This window comes from Nycticebus coucang, chromosome 24 (assembly GCF_027406575.1).
Source record: "Nycticebus coucang isolate mNycCou1 chromosome 24, mNycCou1.pri, whole genome shotgun sequence".
Classification (NCBI taxonomy): domain Eukaryota; kingdom Metazoa; phylum Chordata; class Mammalia; order Primates; family Lorisidae; genus Nycticebus; species Nycticebus coucang.
The window spans coordinates 2497325-2513684 of record NC_069803.1 but is presented as its reverse complement, the minus strand read 5'-3'; the positions used below and the strand labels follow the sequence as shown (position 1 = coordinate 2513684).

At 38.7% G+C, this 16360-nt stretch overlaps 1 protein-coding gene across 1 annotated transcript in view; it reads left to right on the top strand.

Annotated features, from left to right (window-relative positions):
- ADAM9 (ADAM metallopeptidase domain 9) overlaps nt 1-16360 on the top strand; it is a 154241-nt gene that overhangs the window by 74763 nt on the left and 63118 nt on the right. Inside the window, exons 14-15 of the mRNA XM_053578640.1 lie at nt 707-902; nt 15531-15636. Of these exons, the coding sequence (XP_053434615.1) occupies nt 707-902; nt 15531-15636 (302 nt within the window). The remainder of the gene's footprint in view (nt 1-706; nt 903-15530; nt 15637-16360) is intronic.

The window sequence follows — 16360 nt, the reverse complement described above, 5'->3', positions numbered from 1 at the left end:
AAGAATAGAAAGTAGCAAATAAAAGACTTATATAATTCTACACTCCTCAGGTAACCATTATTGATAATTTGTTGTTAACCTTGTCATTTTTTTCCTATGCAATTGTGGGTGTGTATGTGTAAGTGGGTAAATACAGATAACATATTTTTACTACCTACTTTTTTCAAGAAGACATTATGGATTTTTATAAATATATAGTTAGTATTACTTTGTATGGTTGTAATACAGTTTTTTACATAGTCAACTAATGATGGACATTCATAGTTTTTCAAATTATTACTTATGAGAGAAATCATTGGGGGAGAATATGCATACTAAAACTTTTGATGCACATTTTATATATCTTCCACAAATGTGTTACTCTGTAAATCTACCAACAGTGTTATCAAATATTTGTCTCCTTATGCTAGTATTTGTTACTAGCAAGCTCCATAATTCTGGTTAGTTCAGTGGGTAGAAAGTGTTTTTGTACTTTGTATTTAGTTTCATTATTTTGGTTATGCAGTGGGGTTATGTTTTTTGTTTTCCACATTTAGGGCTCACATGAATTGCCTGTTATTGGCCTTTGTTCATTTTTTCTGCTGGGTTATTTAATCTTTTGGTGTTGTTAGACCTCTTTCTGGATTTAAATACTTTGGTTTCAAATTTGATTAATTTGTGGAAATTGTTCTGATAGTCCGGTTTAATTTGGATCTCATTTCCCTAGTTTCTTCCAGGAGGTACTTTATGCCGAGGAAAAACCAATGAATGTGATGTTCCTGAGTATTGCAATGGTTCCTCTCAGTTCTGCCAGCCTGACGTTTTCATTCAGAATGGATATCCTTGCGAGAATAACAAAGCCTATTGTTACAATGGCGTGTGCCAATATTATGATGCTCAGTGTCAAGTCATCTTTGGTTCAAGTAAGATACTATTCTTTCTAATTGATAACTTTCATTTTGTTTTTGATTAAGATTTTCTTAAAAAAGGAAGGAAACGTTATTGAGAAAGCTGAAGCTTTCTTGTTTCTTATCATTTCTCCCTTCTTTCTTCTCCACAGGCAATCACAGTCATGTTTAGTTTGTCCAAATTCAGTCGGTGTATCTTGCTTTTACTATCTCTCTCTTTATCCTTTGTGTGTAAAATACATACACACACACATAAAGTAACATTTTCTAGTTTTAATAATACAGAGTTATACACAGTGTCTGCTGTTTGCATTGTTCACTCAGAAAGTTCTTGAGATCCATTTATGATATATTGTTACATTTATATCATTGTACAATAGAGTATTCCAATAGATAAATGAACTTTGATTTAGTTGTATATTTTCTTACTAATAGATATTTAATAGATATTAAATTTTTTCTCTGTTTTTTTCTTTTTTGTTTTTGAATAAATAAAAGAAAGTTTATTTTAAAATACCCACATGCATGGGGGGGACCACTAGAATGATTACCCAATGTCTCATTAATGTCAGATACCTTTACAGATGCCTTGTTGAAAGGAGTGGGGAGAAGGTGGAGAATGGGTGCAGCAAGTGATTGCTAGGGAGGATGAATAGGTGAAGGAAACAGATTAACTAGTAAATGAACCCGGAGACAAGTATTGTATGTTAAATGATTTCGGCCAGGTCTGCTACCCTTTATTTACTTTTTATTATTATTAAATCATAGCTGTGTACATTAATGCGATCATGGGGCACCATACACTGGTTTTATATACCATTTGACATATTTTCATTACACTGGTTAACATAGCCTTCCTGGCATTTTCTTAGTTATTGTGCTAAGACATTTATATTCTACATTTACTAAGGTTCACATGTACCCTTGTAAGATGCAACATAGGTGTGATCCCACCAATTACCCTCCCTCCGCCCATCCTCCCCCCTCCCCTGCCCTTCCTGTCCCCCTTCCCCAGATTCTTAAGTTATAACTGGGTTATAGCTTTCATATGAAAGCAAGAAATTAGTTTTATAATAGGGCCGAGTACATTGGATACTTCTTCTTCCATTCTTTTTTTTTAATTTTTTTATTCTACATTTACTAAGTTTCACATCTACCCTTGTAAGAGGCACTGTAGGTGTAATCCCACCAATCACCCTCCCTCCACCCATCCTCCTGCCTCCCTCCCCTCCCTCTCCCTCTTCCCCATATTCTTAGGTTATAACTGGGTTATAGCTTTCATATGAAAGCCATAAATTAGTTTCATAGTAGGGCTGAGTACACTGGATACTTTTTCTTCCATTCTTGAGATACTTTACTATGAAGAATATGTTCCAGCTCCATCCTTGTAAACATGAAAGAGATAAAGTCTCCATCTTTCTTTAAGGCTGCATAATATTCCATGATGTACATATACCACAATTTATTAATCCATTTGTGGATTGATGGGCACTTGGGCTTTTTCCATGACTTAGAAATTATGAATTGGGCTGCAATAAGCATTCTGGTACAATATCTTTGTTATAGTGTGACTTTTGGTCTTTTGGGTATATACCTAGTAGAGGAATTATTATAGGATTGAATGGCAGGTCTATTTTTAGATCTCTAAGTGTTCTCCAAACATCTTTCCAAAAGGAATGTATTAATTTGCATTCCCACCAGCAGTGTAGAAGTGTTCCCTTTTCTCCACATCCATGCCAACATCTCTGGTCTTGGGATTTTGTGATATGGGCTAACTTACTGAGTTAGATGATATCTCAAAGTAGTTTTGATTTGCATTTCTCTGATGATTAAGGATGATGAGCATTTTTTCATACAGTCTGTAGGCTGTGCTCCTGTCTTCTTCAGAGAAGTTTCTGTTCATGTCCCTTGCCCAGCCTGAGATGGGATCACTTGTTTTTTTCTTGCTAATACGTGTGAGTTCTCTGTTGATTCTAGTTATTAATCCTTTGTGGGGGACATAACCTGCAAATATCTTCTCCCACTCTTAGGTCTGTCTTCTTGCTTTACTTACTGTGTTCTTGGCTGTGCAGAAGCTTTTTAGATTGATCAGGTCCCAGTAGTGTATTTTTGAAGCTGCTTCAATTGCCTGGGGGGGTCCTCCTCATAAAATATTCGCCCAGACTGATTTCTTCAAGAGTTTTCCCTACACTCTCTTCTAGTATTTTTATAATTTCATGTCTTAAGTTTAAATCTTTAATCCAGTAAGAGTCTATCTTAGTTAATGGTGAAAGGTGTGGGTCCAGTTTTAGTCTTCCACAGGTTGCACCATTTGTTAAATAGGGAATCTTTTCCCCCCTGAATGTTTTTAATTGGCTTGTCAAAGATCAAATAACGTTAAGTAGCTGGGTTCATCTCCTGGTTCTCTATTCTGTTCCATACATCTACCTCTCTGTTTTTGTGCCAGTGCCATGCTTTTTGATCACTATTGATTTCTAGTATAGCATGAGATATGGTAGCGTGATTCCTCCTGCTTTGTTTTTATTTCTGAGTAATGTCTTGGCTATTTGAGTTTTTTTCTGATTCCATATAAAACAAAGTATTATTTTTTCAAGATCTTTAAAGTATGACAGTGGAGCTTTAATAGGGATTGCATTAAAATTATATATTGCTGTGGGGAGTATGGACATTTTAACAATGTTGATTCTTCCCAGCCATGAGCATGGTATGTTTTTCCATTTGCTAACATCTTCAGCTGTTTCTTTTCTTAGAATTTCATAGTTCTCTTTATAGAGATCTTTCACATCCTTTGTTAGATAAACTCCCAAATATTTCATCTTCTTTGGCACTACTGTCAATGGAATAGAGGCCTTGACTGTTTTTTCAGCTTGACTATTGTTGGTATACATAAAGGCTACAGATTTGTGAGTATTGATTTTATAACCTGAGACGCTGCTGTATTTCTTGATCACTTTCAAGAGTTTTGTAGTAGAATCCCTGGTATTTTCCAGATACACAATCATATCATCTGTGAAGAGTGAAAGTTTGATCTCTCCTGACCCTATATGGATACCCTTGATTGCCCTTTCTTCCCTAATTGCGATGGCTAAAACTTCCATTATAATGCTAAAAAACAGTGGAGACAATGGGCAACCTTGCCCGGTTCCTGATCTGAGTGGAAATGAATTCAATTTAACTCCATTCAATATGATATTGGCCATGGGTTTGCTGTAGATGGCGTCTATCAGTTTCAAGAAATGTCCCTTCTATACCAATTTTCTTAAGTGTTCTGATCATGAAGGGATGCTGGATATTGTCAAAAGCTTTTTCTGCATCAATTGAGAGAATCATATGGTCTTTATTTTTTCGTTTCTTTATGTGCTGAATTACATTTATAGATTTATGTATATTGAACCAGCCTTGAGACCCTGGGATAAATCCCACTTGGTCATGGTGTATAAGTTTTTTGATGTGTTGTTGGATTCTCTTTGTTAGGATCTTACTGAATATTTTAGCATCAATATTTATTAGTGATATTGATCTATAATTTTCTTTTCTTGTTCGGTCTTTCCCTGGTTTAGGGATCAAGGTGATGTTTGCTTTGTAGAATGTGTTGGGTAACATTCCGTCTTTTTCTATAGCTTGGAAGTTTAGTAATATAGGTACTAGTTCTTCTTCAAAGGTTTGGTAGAATTCTGACATGAAGCCATCTGGTCCTGGGCTTTTCTTTTTAGGGAGATTTTGTATAGTTGATGCTATTTCAGAACTTGATATAGGCCTGTTCAACATTTCCACTTCATTCTGTCTTGGTAGGTGGCGTACTTCTAGGTATTGGTCGATTTCTTTCATATTTTCATATTTTTGAGAGTAAAGTTTCTTGTAATATTTGTTAAGGATTTTTTGAATTTCTGAGGGGTCTGTTGTTATTGATGAAATTAGAGATTTTACTCTTTTTTTCCTGGTTAGGTTGGCTAAAGGTTTATCTATTTTATTGATCTTTTCAAAAAACCAACTTTTGGATTTATTGATCTGTTGTATAATTTTTTTGTTTTCAATTTCATTTAATTCTGCTCTGATTTTGGTTATTTCTTTTCTTCTGCTGGGTTTGGGGTTGGAATGTTCTTCCTCTCCAGTTGCTTGAGATGTCCCATTAAGTTATTAACTTCCTCTTTTTCCTTTTTCTTGAGGAAGGCTTGCAGTGCTATAAATTTCCCTCTTAGGACTGCCTTCGCAGTATCCCAGAGGTTCTGGTAGTTTGTGTCTTCATTGTTGTTTTGTTCCAAAAATTTGGTGATTTCCTTCTTAATCTCGTGTATAAACCATCTATCCCTCAGCATAAAGTTATTTAGCTTGCATGTTTTTGTATGGATATACAGATTCCTGTTGTTATGGAGTTCAACTTTTATTCCATGATGGTCTGAGAAGATGCAAGGAATGGTTTCTATTTTTTTAGATTTGCTGAGGTTAGATTTGTGGCGTGGGATGTGGTCAATTTTGGAGTAAGTTCCATGGGCTGATGAGAAGAATGTGTATCAGTTTTGTTTGGATGAAGTGTTCTGTAGATGTCTGTTACGTCCAGATGTTGAATGATTAAGTTTAAATCTAAAATTTCTTTGCTTAGCTCCTTTTTGGAGGATCTATCCAGCACTGCTAAAGGGGTGTTAAAATCTCCAACTGCTATGGAACTGGAGGAAATCAAGTTACTCATGTCTGTTAGAGTTTCTCTTATAAATTGAGGTGCATTCTGGTTGGGTGCATAAATATTAATAATTGAAATCTCATCTTATTGAGTATTACCTTTAACAAATATGAAGTGTCCATCCTTATCCTTCCTTGTTTTGTTTGGTTTAAAGCCTATTGCATCTGCGAACAGAATTGCAATGCCTGCTTTTTTCTGTTTTCCATTTGCCTGGAGTATATATGACCATCCCTTCACCTTGAGTCTATATTTGTCTTTTCATGTAAGATGATATTCTTGTATGCAGCCGATATCTGGCTTGAGTTTTTGTATCCAGTCAGTCAACCTGTGCCTCTTTAGAGGACAATTTAAACCATTCACATTAATTGGGAATATTGATAAGCCTTTTGAGAATCTGGTGGACATTTTTAATTCTTTTGCGACTGTAGAAGTTGGAATTTTTTTTTTTAGAAGTTGGAATTTGATCAAAATTTTCTGGGTGGGTTACTTTTGTGGTGGAGCATTATGCTGGTCTTTATGGAGGATAGGTTTGAGAATATCCTGGAGAGCTGGTTCATTTATGGCAAATTTCTGCAACATGTGAATGTCATTAAAGTATTTAATTTCTCCCTCATAAATGAAGCTCAGTTTAGCTGGGTACAGGATCCTGGGTTGAAAGCTATTTTGTTTTAGGAGATTAAAAGTCGATGACCATCCTCTTCTAGCTTGAAAGGTTTCATCAGAGAGATCTGGAATCACTGTAGTATTCTTCCCCTTTTAGGTAATTGTTTTCTTTCGTCTGGCTGCTTTCAAAATTTTCTCCTTCATATTAACTTTAGTTAAATTGATTATGATGTGTCTGGGGGATGTCTTATTTGGGTTGAGTCGTGCTGGAGTTCTGAAACTGTCTGCTATCTGAAGTTCAGAATCTCTTGGCATGTCTGGAAAGTTCTCTTTCATAATCTCATGGAGAAGAGACTCTGTGCCTTGTGAAGGCACTTCATCATTTTTGTGGATCCCTATAAGATGAATATTGGTTTTCTTCAAATTATCCCAGAGCTCTCTGAGAGAGTGATCTGTTTTTGCCCTCCATAATCTTCCTCTTTGAGAGTTTGGGAGCTTTCAAAAGCTTTGTCTTCAATGTCAGAAATCCTTTCTTTTGCTTGCTCCATTCTGTTACTGAGGGATTCTACTGTGTTTCTCAAATCTTTGAGGGCTGCAGCTTCTTGTGTCAATGTGTCAAAGTCTTTGGTCATTTCGTCTTTGAATTCCTTCAGTTTTCGAGACATCTTTTGGGTTACTGCTTGCAATTCTAATTTGGTCTTACTTGGTATCCAGATTCTGAATTGGATTTCTGACATCTCAGCTATTTGTTTGTGCGTGGGATCTTGTGCTGTGTCTGCCGCATTGTTCCTTGGGGGAGTTATCTACTCTGATTATTCATATTGCCAGAGTATTTCCATTGATTTCGCCTCTTGATTGTTTTTCACCGTTGCCTCTGGCTGTCCTCAGATTTGGGGATGTGTTTTGCCAAGATTAAAGCCCAGCGGGATCACTCTATTGTTGCTGGATCTTTGTAGGGAGTGATTCTGTGTAGCTCCTCTGGGGCTGTCCTAGCCAGGGAGTTCTGGTTGTGGGAGCAGCTGCGCAGTATGACACACCCAGATCCAGCAACAGGGCAGAGGGTGGTGCACACCCTTCTGGGAGTGCCTGGAGCCCAGTGACTTAGGCACAGAGGGCCCAAAGCTCCTGTAGTCTCTGTGCAGGAGAAGGGCTCTGGGTAGAGGCAGGGAGGTCTTGGGAGTGCACGTGGCTACCAGAGTCCCTGGCCAGATGCGCTGGCCAATGTGGAGGCAGGGAGGGTACGAGAGGGAGGACGCGGGGTTGCGTGACTCCAGGAGTTTTTGGTCAGGGCGTGCCGAGGCTCGGCGGGCGCAAGTTGCAGGTCGTGGTGGTACTATGGAAGTCCGGGCAGGCGTGGGTCGCAGGTCACGGTGTAGCTCTTACTGGGGTCCGGGCGGGCGCTGATTGCAGGTTGTGGGTCTCGGTGCTTCTCTTCTGGAGGTCCAGCGGGTGCCAATCTTACGGGGTCGGGCAGGCGCTGGTCTCGGGACTCTGGTCTTCCGGAGGTCCGGTGGGTGCGACTGCGTATCACGGAGCCATTCTTCTTGCTCTTTGCTTCACTGATCAGCAACTTTCCTTAGAAGTTATAAGGTTTTCAGTGTTGACAACTCTGGGATGTTTGAGGGGGAAAGTTCACAATGCTTTGAAAGTATTGTTTCATGAACAGGTTGGTATGCAATTCAGTCTCACAACTGGAGTTATTGAACACCTACTGTGTGCCAGGAACTGTTTCTTCTGGGCTCTCTGGAATTTGGGCGTTGGGTTCTATGATTAGTCATTCTCATTGTCTTGTGTCTCTGCAGTTCACGACTTTAGAAAGCTCCTTCATTTCTTTCATCCACTGTGCTTTTGTCTTCTGGAGCAATGGATACTCACGTCCTTCGCTGAGCAGAGCTTTCCTCACTGCATGTTGTCCAGAGCTCTTCTTGATGTATGACTTTTTTAATGATAAGCTGCAATCTATTTGCTAGTATTGTTTTGATGAATTTCGCATCTATATTCATTAGTGAAATTGGTCTGTAGTTCTTATTTTTGGTTGGGTCTTTTCCTGGTTTTGGTATCAGGGTGATGTTTGCTTCATAGAACATGTTGGGAAAGATTCCTTCCTCCTCAATTTTTGGGAATAATTTCTGCAGTATGGGTATAAGCTCTTCTTTGAAGGTTTGACAGAATTCTGGTGTGACGCTATCTGGACCAGTGCATTTTTTTGTTGGGAGATTTTTTATTGTTTCTATAATGTCAGTGTTTGAAATTGGTCTGTTTAGGAGGTCTATTTCATCTTGATTAAGTCTAGGGAGGGGGTGTGATTCCAAGTATATATATATATTTTTTATTGTTGGGGATTCATTGAGGGTACAATAAGCCAGGTTACCCTGATGATTCCAAGTATTGAAATTACATTTTCTCTACATTGTCAAATTTCTGGGCATAGAGTTTCTTGTGGTATTTCAGTTATAATCTCTTGTATCTCTGTAGCATATGTTGTTTTTTCTCCTTTATCATTTCTGATTGATAAAGAAATTAGAGATTACTAATTACTAGAGATTTTAGTTTTCTGTTTCTATTAAGTCTGGCCAAGTGTTTATCTATTTTATTTACTTTTTCAAAGAACCAACTTTTTGTTTCATTAATTTTTTGAATGATATTTTTATTTTCAATTTCATTAATCTCTGATTTAATTTTGACTATTTCTTTTCTTTTGGTTGGTTTCTGGTGAGTGTACTGATATGTTCACTTTCTGTTTTTGAAAGGTAGGCATCTAGCATGATAAATTTTCTTTCAGGACTGCTTTTGCTGTATCCCAGAGGGTTTGGTAACTTGTGTCTTCATTGTTGTTTTGTTTGAGGAAATTAACAAGTTCCTCTTTAATCTCTTCCTGGACACAACTATCATTCAGCATAAGGTGGTGTAGTTTCCAAGACTTTGTGTGGGGATTAACGTTGTTGGAGTTGAGCTTCTATGGCCTTGTGGTCTGAGAAGAGACATGGAATAATTTCTGTTCCTTTAATTTTGCTGAGGTTTGATTTGTAGCCTAAGATGTGATATATTTTGGAGTATGTGTCATGTGTTGATGAGAAAAAAGTATATTCTTTTACTTTGGGATGGTGTTTTCTGTATGTGTCTATTAATCCCATTTGATCTGAGGTTTAAGTCTTTTGTATCCTTGTTTAGTTTTAGTTTAGAGGATCTGTCCAGTTTTGTTAGGGGGTTTCCAACTATTAAGGTGTTATGGGATGTCATATTGCTCAGACCCCTCGAGGTGTATTTCATAAATCTGGAAGCATTTAATTTGGGGGCATAAATGTTTAATATTGAGATGTCTTTTTATTGTATTGTTCCTTTGACCAGTATGAAGTGTCTGTCTTTGTCTTTCTTAACTAAAATTGTGTTGCATATGCTTGTATCTGAGAATATGATTGCAACCCTTTCTTTCTTCTGATTTCCATTTGCTTGATACACTGTTTTCCATCCCTTCACCCCAAGTCTTTATTTGTCTTTCAGGGCTAGTTGTGTCTCCTGGAGACAGCATATGGATGGCTTATGTTTTTTCATCCAGTCAGCCAGCCTGTGCTTTTTCAGTGGGGAGTTCAATCCATTGACATTTATTGAAAGTATCAACAATTGTGATAGAATTCTATTCTTCATATTATGAGGTTGTTTGTTGTGTAGATTAATCCTTTGTGCCATTGTGAAAGCTAAATTCTGGTCTCTGGCTTCTAGGTGTTTACTTTGGTGGTGGTCTGTTGTGATGTTCAGTATTGAGAATAGGTTTAAGTATTTCCTGGAGAGCTGGTCTTGTGACGAACTTCGTCAGTGCTTGTATATCTGCAAGCAATTTGATTTCTCCATCAATTTTGAAACTAAGTTTGGTAGGATATAGACTTCTAGGCTGAAAATTATTTTGTTTAAGGATGTTGAAAATGGATGACCATGCTGTCCTGGCTTGGAAGGTTTCAGTTGAAAAGTCTGCTGTCAACCTCATGGTTCTGCCCTTTTAGGTCACTTGGCACTTATTCCTACCTGCTTGCAGGATTTTGTCCTTCATCTTGACTTTGGATGGGTTCATTACATTGTGTCTTGGAGAGGCTCTGTTAGAGTTGAGATGCCCTCGGGTTCAATATCCATCTGAAAGGAGTGTGTCAGGATCTTTAGTTAAACTTGGGAAGTTTTCATTTGTGATAGTCTCCAGTAGGGCTTCCATTCCTTTGGGACCGTCTTCTTCCCCTTCAAGGATTTCTGATTATCCATATGTTTGAAACGTTTCATGGCGTCTCATAGTTTGTTAAGTGCCTGGTCTGCTTTCTCTCTCTTCTTTTCTATCTCTGTTACTACCTGTGTTAACTCAAAGACTTTATCCTCTAATTGTGATTTTTTTCTTCTCCATGATGTAATCTATTTTTGATATTTTCTACTGCTTCCTTACATTCTCTGATTGTCTCCTTCATTTCTTTAAGTTCGTCCATATCTTTTCTATATTCTATATATCTCTTGTCTGACTTTTGGTTCTGTCTTTCCATTTTCTCTTCGAATCCCTTTACTGTCTTAATCATCCATATTTTAAATTCCCTTTCTGTGCTAAGCGACTGTTGCTCAAGTGTCTAAGGTGCCAGCCACATATACCTGAGCTGGAGGGTTCGGAGCCACCAAACAACAGTGATGGCTACAACCAAAAAATAGCCTGGTGTTGTTGCGGGCGCCTGTAGTCCCAGCTACTTGGGAGGCTGAGGCAGGAGTCCCAGCTACTTGGGAGGCGGAGGCAGAAGAATTGCTTGAGCCCAGGATGGAGGATGATGTGAGCTGTGATACCCTGGCACTCTACCTCTCTCTGGTTCCCAGGCTTAGAGCAGTTTGCCTGCTTATTTGTTCCTGGTGGTCGCTGTCCACCTCAGCACTCAGCCCCTGCAGATGTGGGATTCCACAGTGGTCAACAGTTCTTCAGCGACAGGTCTTTGCAACCATTCCCATGGGGAGTTGGGATCCCTGTGTCCAGAGTGATGGACCGCTCCCTGCAGGTGGAACTCCAACTGCCCGTCCTAGGCCCCCAGCAAGAGGTTGCCCACATAGTGGTGCACTGTTTCCCAGGGTGGTGGGTCCGTAGTGGTGCGCGTCCCCCGGGCGGTGGGTCTGTAGTAGAGCGCTGTTTCCCGGGGCGGTGGGTCCGTAGTGGTGCGCTGTCCCCCGGGGCGGTGGTTCCCTAGTGGTGCGCTGTCCCCCGGGGCGGCGGTCCGTAGTGGTGCGCTGTTCCCCAGGACGGCAGTTCCCTAGTGGTGCCCTGTCCCCCGGGGTGGCGGGTCCGTAGTGGTGCACTGTCCCCCGGGACTGTGGGTCCGTAGTGGAGCGCTGTTCCCTGCGGCTGCGGGTCTGTAGTGGTGTGCTCTTCCCTGGGGCGGGGGGTCTGTAGTGGAGCGCTGTCCCCCGGGGTGGTGGGTCCGTAGTCGTGCGCTGTCTCCCGGGGCAGTGGGTCCCTGGTTCTGCGCTGTTCCCCACTGCAGCTGCAGGTCCCTGACTTGGAACTTCCGCCCCCCACCCCCACCCAGGATGTTTCACCTGCTGCCAAACCCAATGCAGTCGCTCTAGGCCGCGCTCCACACCGACTCCCAAATGCCGCCTGCTGCTTCAGTCTTTTCAGAGTCCCTGGGTGTCATACTGGTAAAGGCCTTTATTGCTATTTTGCAAGTTGTGTTTTTTTAAGATTAAAGATTACAGGTTTTTTATATATTGTAAAGATTTTCTCCCATTTTGTCCTTTGTCTTTTTGTTTTGCTGATGTTGATTTCTTGACATAAACTTTTTTCTCATTTATCTTTTTTACTTAAGGGTTTCTATCTTTTGTGTCCTGCTTAGAAATTTTCCTCCCTCACAGAATTTATAAGTTATGTGTTGCTTAACAATGGAGATACATTCTGAGAATTGTTTAGATGATTTCATTATTGTGTGAACATCATAGGGTGGTACTTACACAGACCCAGATGATGCGCGTCTAGGCTGTGTGGTCTGCCTGTTGCTCCTGGGCTATAAACCTGTACAGCATGGCACTGTTTAGATGCTATAGGCTACTGTAACAGAATGGTGTTTGTACATCTAAACATAGAAAAGGTACAGTATTATAATCTTATAAGACCACCATTGTGTAAACATGTGGCTTGTTGATTTGTTACTGAGACATTGTTGTGTGGCACTTGACATAGTTGGTCTTCTAGCTAGAGATTTATTGAGCAAGTTAGTTTTCATGCTGATTTGAAATAGTGCCTTTATCAACATATTAGAATATCGTGTATGCTTGAGCCTATTTTTGGATCTTCTGTTCTATTCCAGTAGTCTGCTGAAAGGTGCAACATTCTTATGTTTTTATATTTATTTTTAATTTTTTAATTTTTAATTTTTGGATTCACTTTGTTTGCCTGAATAGAGTGTTATGGTGTCACAGCTCACAGCAACCTCAAACTCTTGGACTCCAGCTATCCTCTTGCCTTGGCCTCTTGAGTAGCTGCACTATAGGTGCCTGCCACAATGCCTGGCTATTTTTAGAGATGGGGTCTCACTCTTGCTCAGGCTGGTTCTGAACCCTGAGCTCAGGCGATCCACCTCTCCTTAGCCTCCAAGAATGCTAGTATTTTTTTGTTTTTGAGACAGTTTCACTTTATTGCCCTTCATAGAATGCTGTGGTGTCTTAGCTCATAGCAATCTGAGACTCTTGGGTTCGAGTGATCCTCTTGCCTCAGCCTCCAAAGTAGCTGGGATTACAGGTGCCCAGCACAGTGCCCAGGTATTTTTAGAGGTGAGGTGTCGCTCTGGCTCAGGTTGGTTTCGAACCTGTAATTACGCTTAGGTAATCCACCCGCCTTGGCCTCCCAAGTGTTGGGATTACAGGCATGAGCCATTGTGCCTTGCCTTTCTTATTTTTTATTTTCATTTTTTTTGACAGAATTATTTGATGGGAAATCCTGACCTTTACTATTATTCCATAGGTCAGAATATATGCTCTCAGAAGTTCAGTACAGTTAAAACATATGCTGAATGAGAGCTGGGCAACAGAATTAGAAATCAGTTTTTTTTCCTTTTTAATTATTTTTTCTTTCTTTCTTATTTTTTTATTTTTTTATTTTTATTGTTGGGGATTCATTGAGGGTACAATAAGCCAGGTTACACTGATTACATTTTTTAGGTAAAGTCCCTCTAGAAATCAGTTTTTTAAAGGAACTTGGTCTATATCCTTCTCAGGTTGAGATTTTTCTGTTCTATACTGTATAATTTTAAGTGTGGAAATGACATGAGTAGATTTTCTTCTGTAATTTCTCTAGCAACATTGTAGAACACAGTTTGGCAGAGCAAGGAGAGGATGCAAGTAGTAGTACTGGTGAGAACTGTGGAGAGTTCACAGTGAGGCACAGCAGTACCTGTAAGTCAGCGTTTTTCAACCTTTTTCTTTTTGTTTTTAATCTCACAGCACACTGAGCCTATAGTTCAACTTTGTGGCACACTTAAATTATGTTGATAGAAAAAAGAGTAAAAAAAAAAAAGAATATACTTACCATGCTTTGAACTTCTTTTGAAAATAATTTAATTCATGATCTTAAAAATTTTTCATGGCATACCTAAGATCCTCTCACACACCCCGACCGGTTCAAAGTCCCGGCTCTGGTCAGTATTGTATCAGACACTGGTGCTGGGATTATCCCCAAAGTGTGGCATCCTTGTGTTTTAGTTACTGGCTTCAGATGATGGAGGCTGCTCTGGGAAAAGGTTGTGTTTTTAGTACTTCTAGGCAGATTGCTCTGATTGATCATTGCCAGTGATGATTTATGCCAAAAGTATTCTAGAGTCCTGTTTTTCCATTTTCTTCCCTTTTTGTTGTGAATCAACAGGAATAGCAACCACAATATATTCCCCTAAATGGAGTACGTAAGTGCCATATGTTTGTGGAGATGTATCTTTAATTAGGAAAAGAGAACAGAGAGTCATAGCAGTTTTTATGTTTTCCTTTAGAGAGCTGCTAAATTATATCCATTACCTGTCAGGCTGTGAGACATATTTAATGAAGAGAGGGAGAGAGGAAGGAAAGTAAGATGGAAATCCAAGTCCTTACTTTGCCTCTTCTGTTTTTATTTTTTAAAATTTTCATTACTTGTTAATAAGTTCAGTCATGGGTGCAGTGCTAGATTTCTCTGAAGCTAGGATTGTTGATTTTGAGCAGACCTCTGTGTCTCTAGTTTCTCCTGTACCCTTATTCTATGGTGGGTTAGATAGAGATTAAGAAGAGATGACTCTCTCAGAAATATATGGGAGTTTTATCAGTCAGGTCATGGGATAGGACAATTGAGATATGTCAACTCCTGATATGTTTTACAGGTTATTCCAGATTACAAAAAAGTAATTACAGATGAGCATTTTGATGAGGTAAATACTATTACTTAGAAAAGATAGGACTTTCATAGAGGTTTGTAAAGAAGCCTAGGACTAAGAGAACTCTAGTTTTTGTTTGTTTGTTTGTTTTATTGATATAGTATTTGGAGTTTTAATGGCTGTTTCTGTTCTTTATAAGGGCTTGGCTGTGCCTGTTGCCATGTGACAGTTATCCTATGAAGGTTTTCGGTATTCATTTTTGATATTGTCTGATTTCTTTTTTGCTGTAACCCCTTTCACTCCACATTTTCTTTACAACTAAACAGCATAGTATCAGATGTGTAAGATAGGCACACTTGCTTTATTAAAGAGGAGGTACTGCATTTGGTCTTAAAACTATTTCCAAATAAAATATTTTTAAGAGTGTATAATTGAATGGGAAAATTGAATATTAAGTCATATAAATACATATATATTGGTTTCCATATATATTACATGTGAAAGCAAGAGTAGGTTGATGCTTTGTTATCTGTCACAGGTGTTTTGTCCTCTGTCGTGGGTGTTTGTCCATTGATCTGTTTATTAGGGGCACCTAAACTGAGCATGCATATGTGGTAAATAAATAAAAGTAATCGCTGGCAGTTGGTATTTTTTCCAACCCTTCCTGGCTGATCTAACCAGCAGTACAGTAGATTGATATGTGAGAACAGTAAGAATGAATATGCTATAGATGGTGTCAGACTGCATGGTTTTATAATTTCTTGCTTAATAATGTTTCTTTTAGGGTTTGAGTGAGTCCAGACTAACTTTTCAGTACAATCTGAGCTCCATTTTTACATTTTGTTGTTACATGCAAAATGTGGAACAAAAACGTTTTATGTGTAAGGCCTGAAAGTTTTTCAGAGGTCAGTTGAGGCGGTTCATTCAGGTGTATAGATGGTGGTAGGGAATACTTTTACTGTTTCTGAAGTTAAATTTCCATAACTTTTTTTTTCTTTTTTAAATATTTAAATGTTTCAGAAGCCAAGGCTGCCCCCAAAGATTGTTTCATTGAAGTGAATTCTAAAGGTGATAGATTTGGCAATTGTGGTCTCTCTGGCAGTGATTACAAGAAATGTGCCACTGGGTAAGTGGAGGTGAGGTCATAAAGGAATATTGAAGACATCCAGTCATCTCTAGTATCTTCTATGATTGCTCTTTGTGACTGCTGACTTTCTCTTCTTTAAACACCTAACTTTCAAATTTTCATTTTACAACACAAGGCTTCACATAGACTCTGGTGTTAGGAAAGGAACTGGTAAAGTAATTTATTCCTTTAGACATTAATTGTCCAAAGCCTAGTGGTTTTTAGACTCTTACTTTGTTTATCCTTGATTAACACATTATGATGTTTTATCATATCTACCTTGTTGACTTTGCACTTTTAAGTAAATTTATAGGTTTATGATACTTTACTCCTAAATTCATAGTATTTATCTCCAACAGATAAGGCCATTCACAGTACTATATCATACCTAACAAAAAATTAATGATTTCCCAATATTGTCTTATATCTGGTCAATATTTTCCCTAATTGTTTTAAAACTATCTTTTATAGATGGCATTTTTGCACATCAGGACTCACTCAAGGATCACAAATTGCATTTAGTTATTATGTCACTTAAGACTTTTAATCTAAAATACTCCCTTTCACTTTATTTTTTTCTTTTCAATAACATTGACCTGTGGATATGGCTGTGGGCCCAAGTTCTAGATTTGTTTGATACTTTCCTCTCAGTGTAACTTGTGCCTCTATCCACAGAATTTTCTTTAAATCAGAAGTAAAGCCTAAAATCCTCATTAAATTCAGG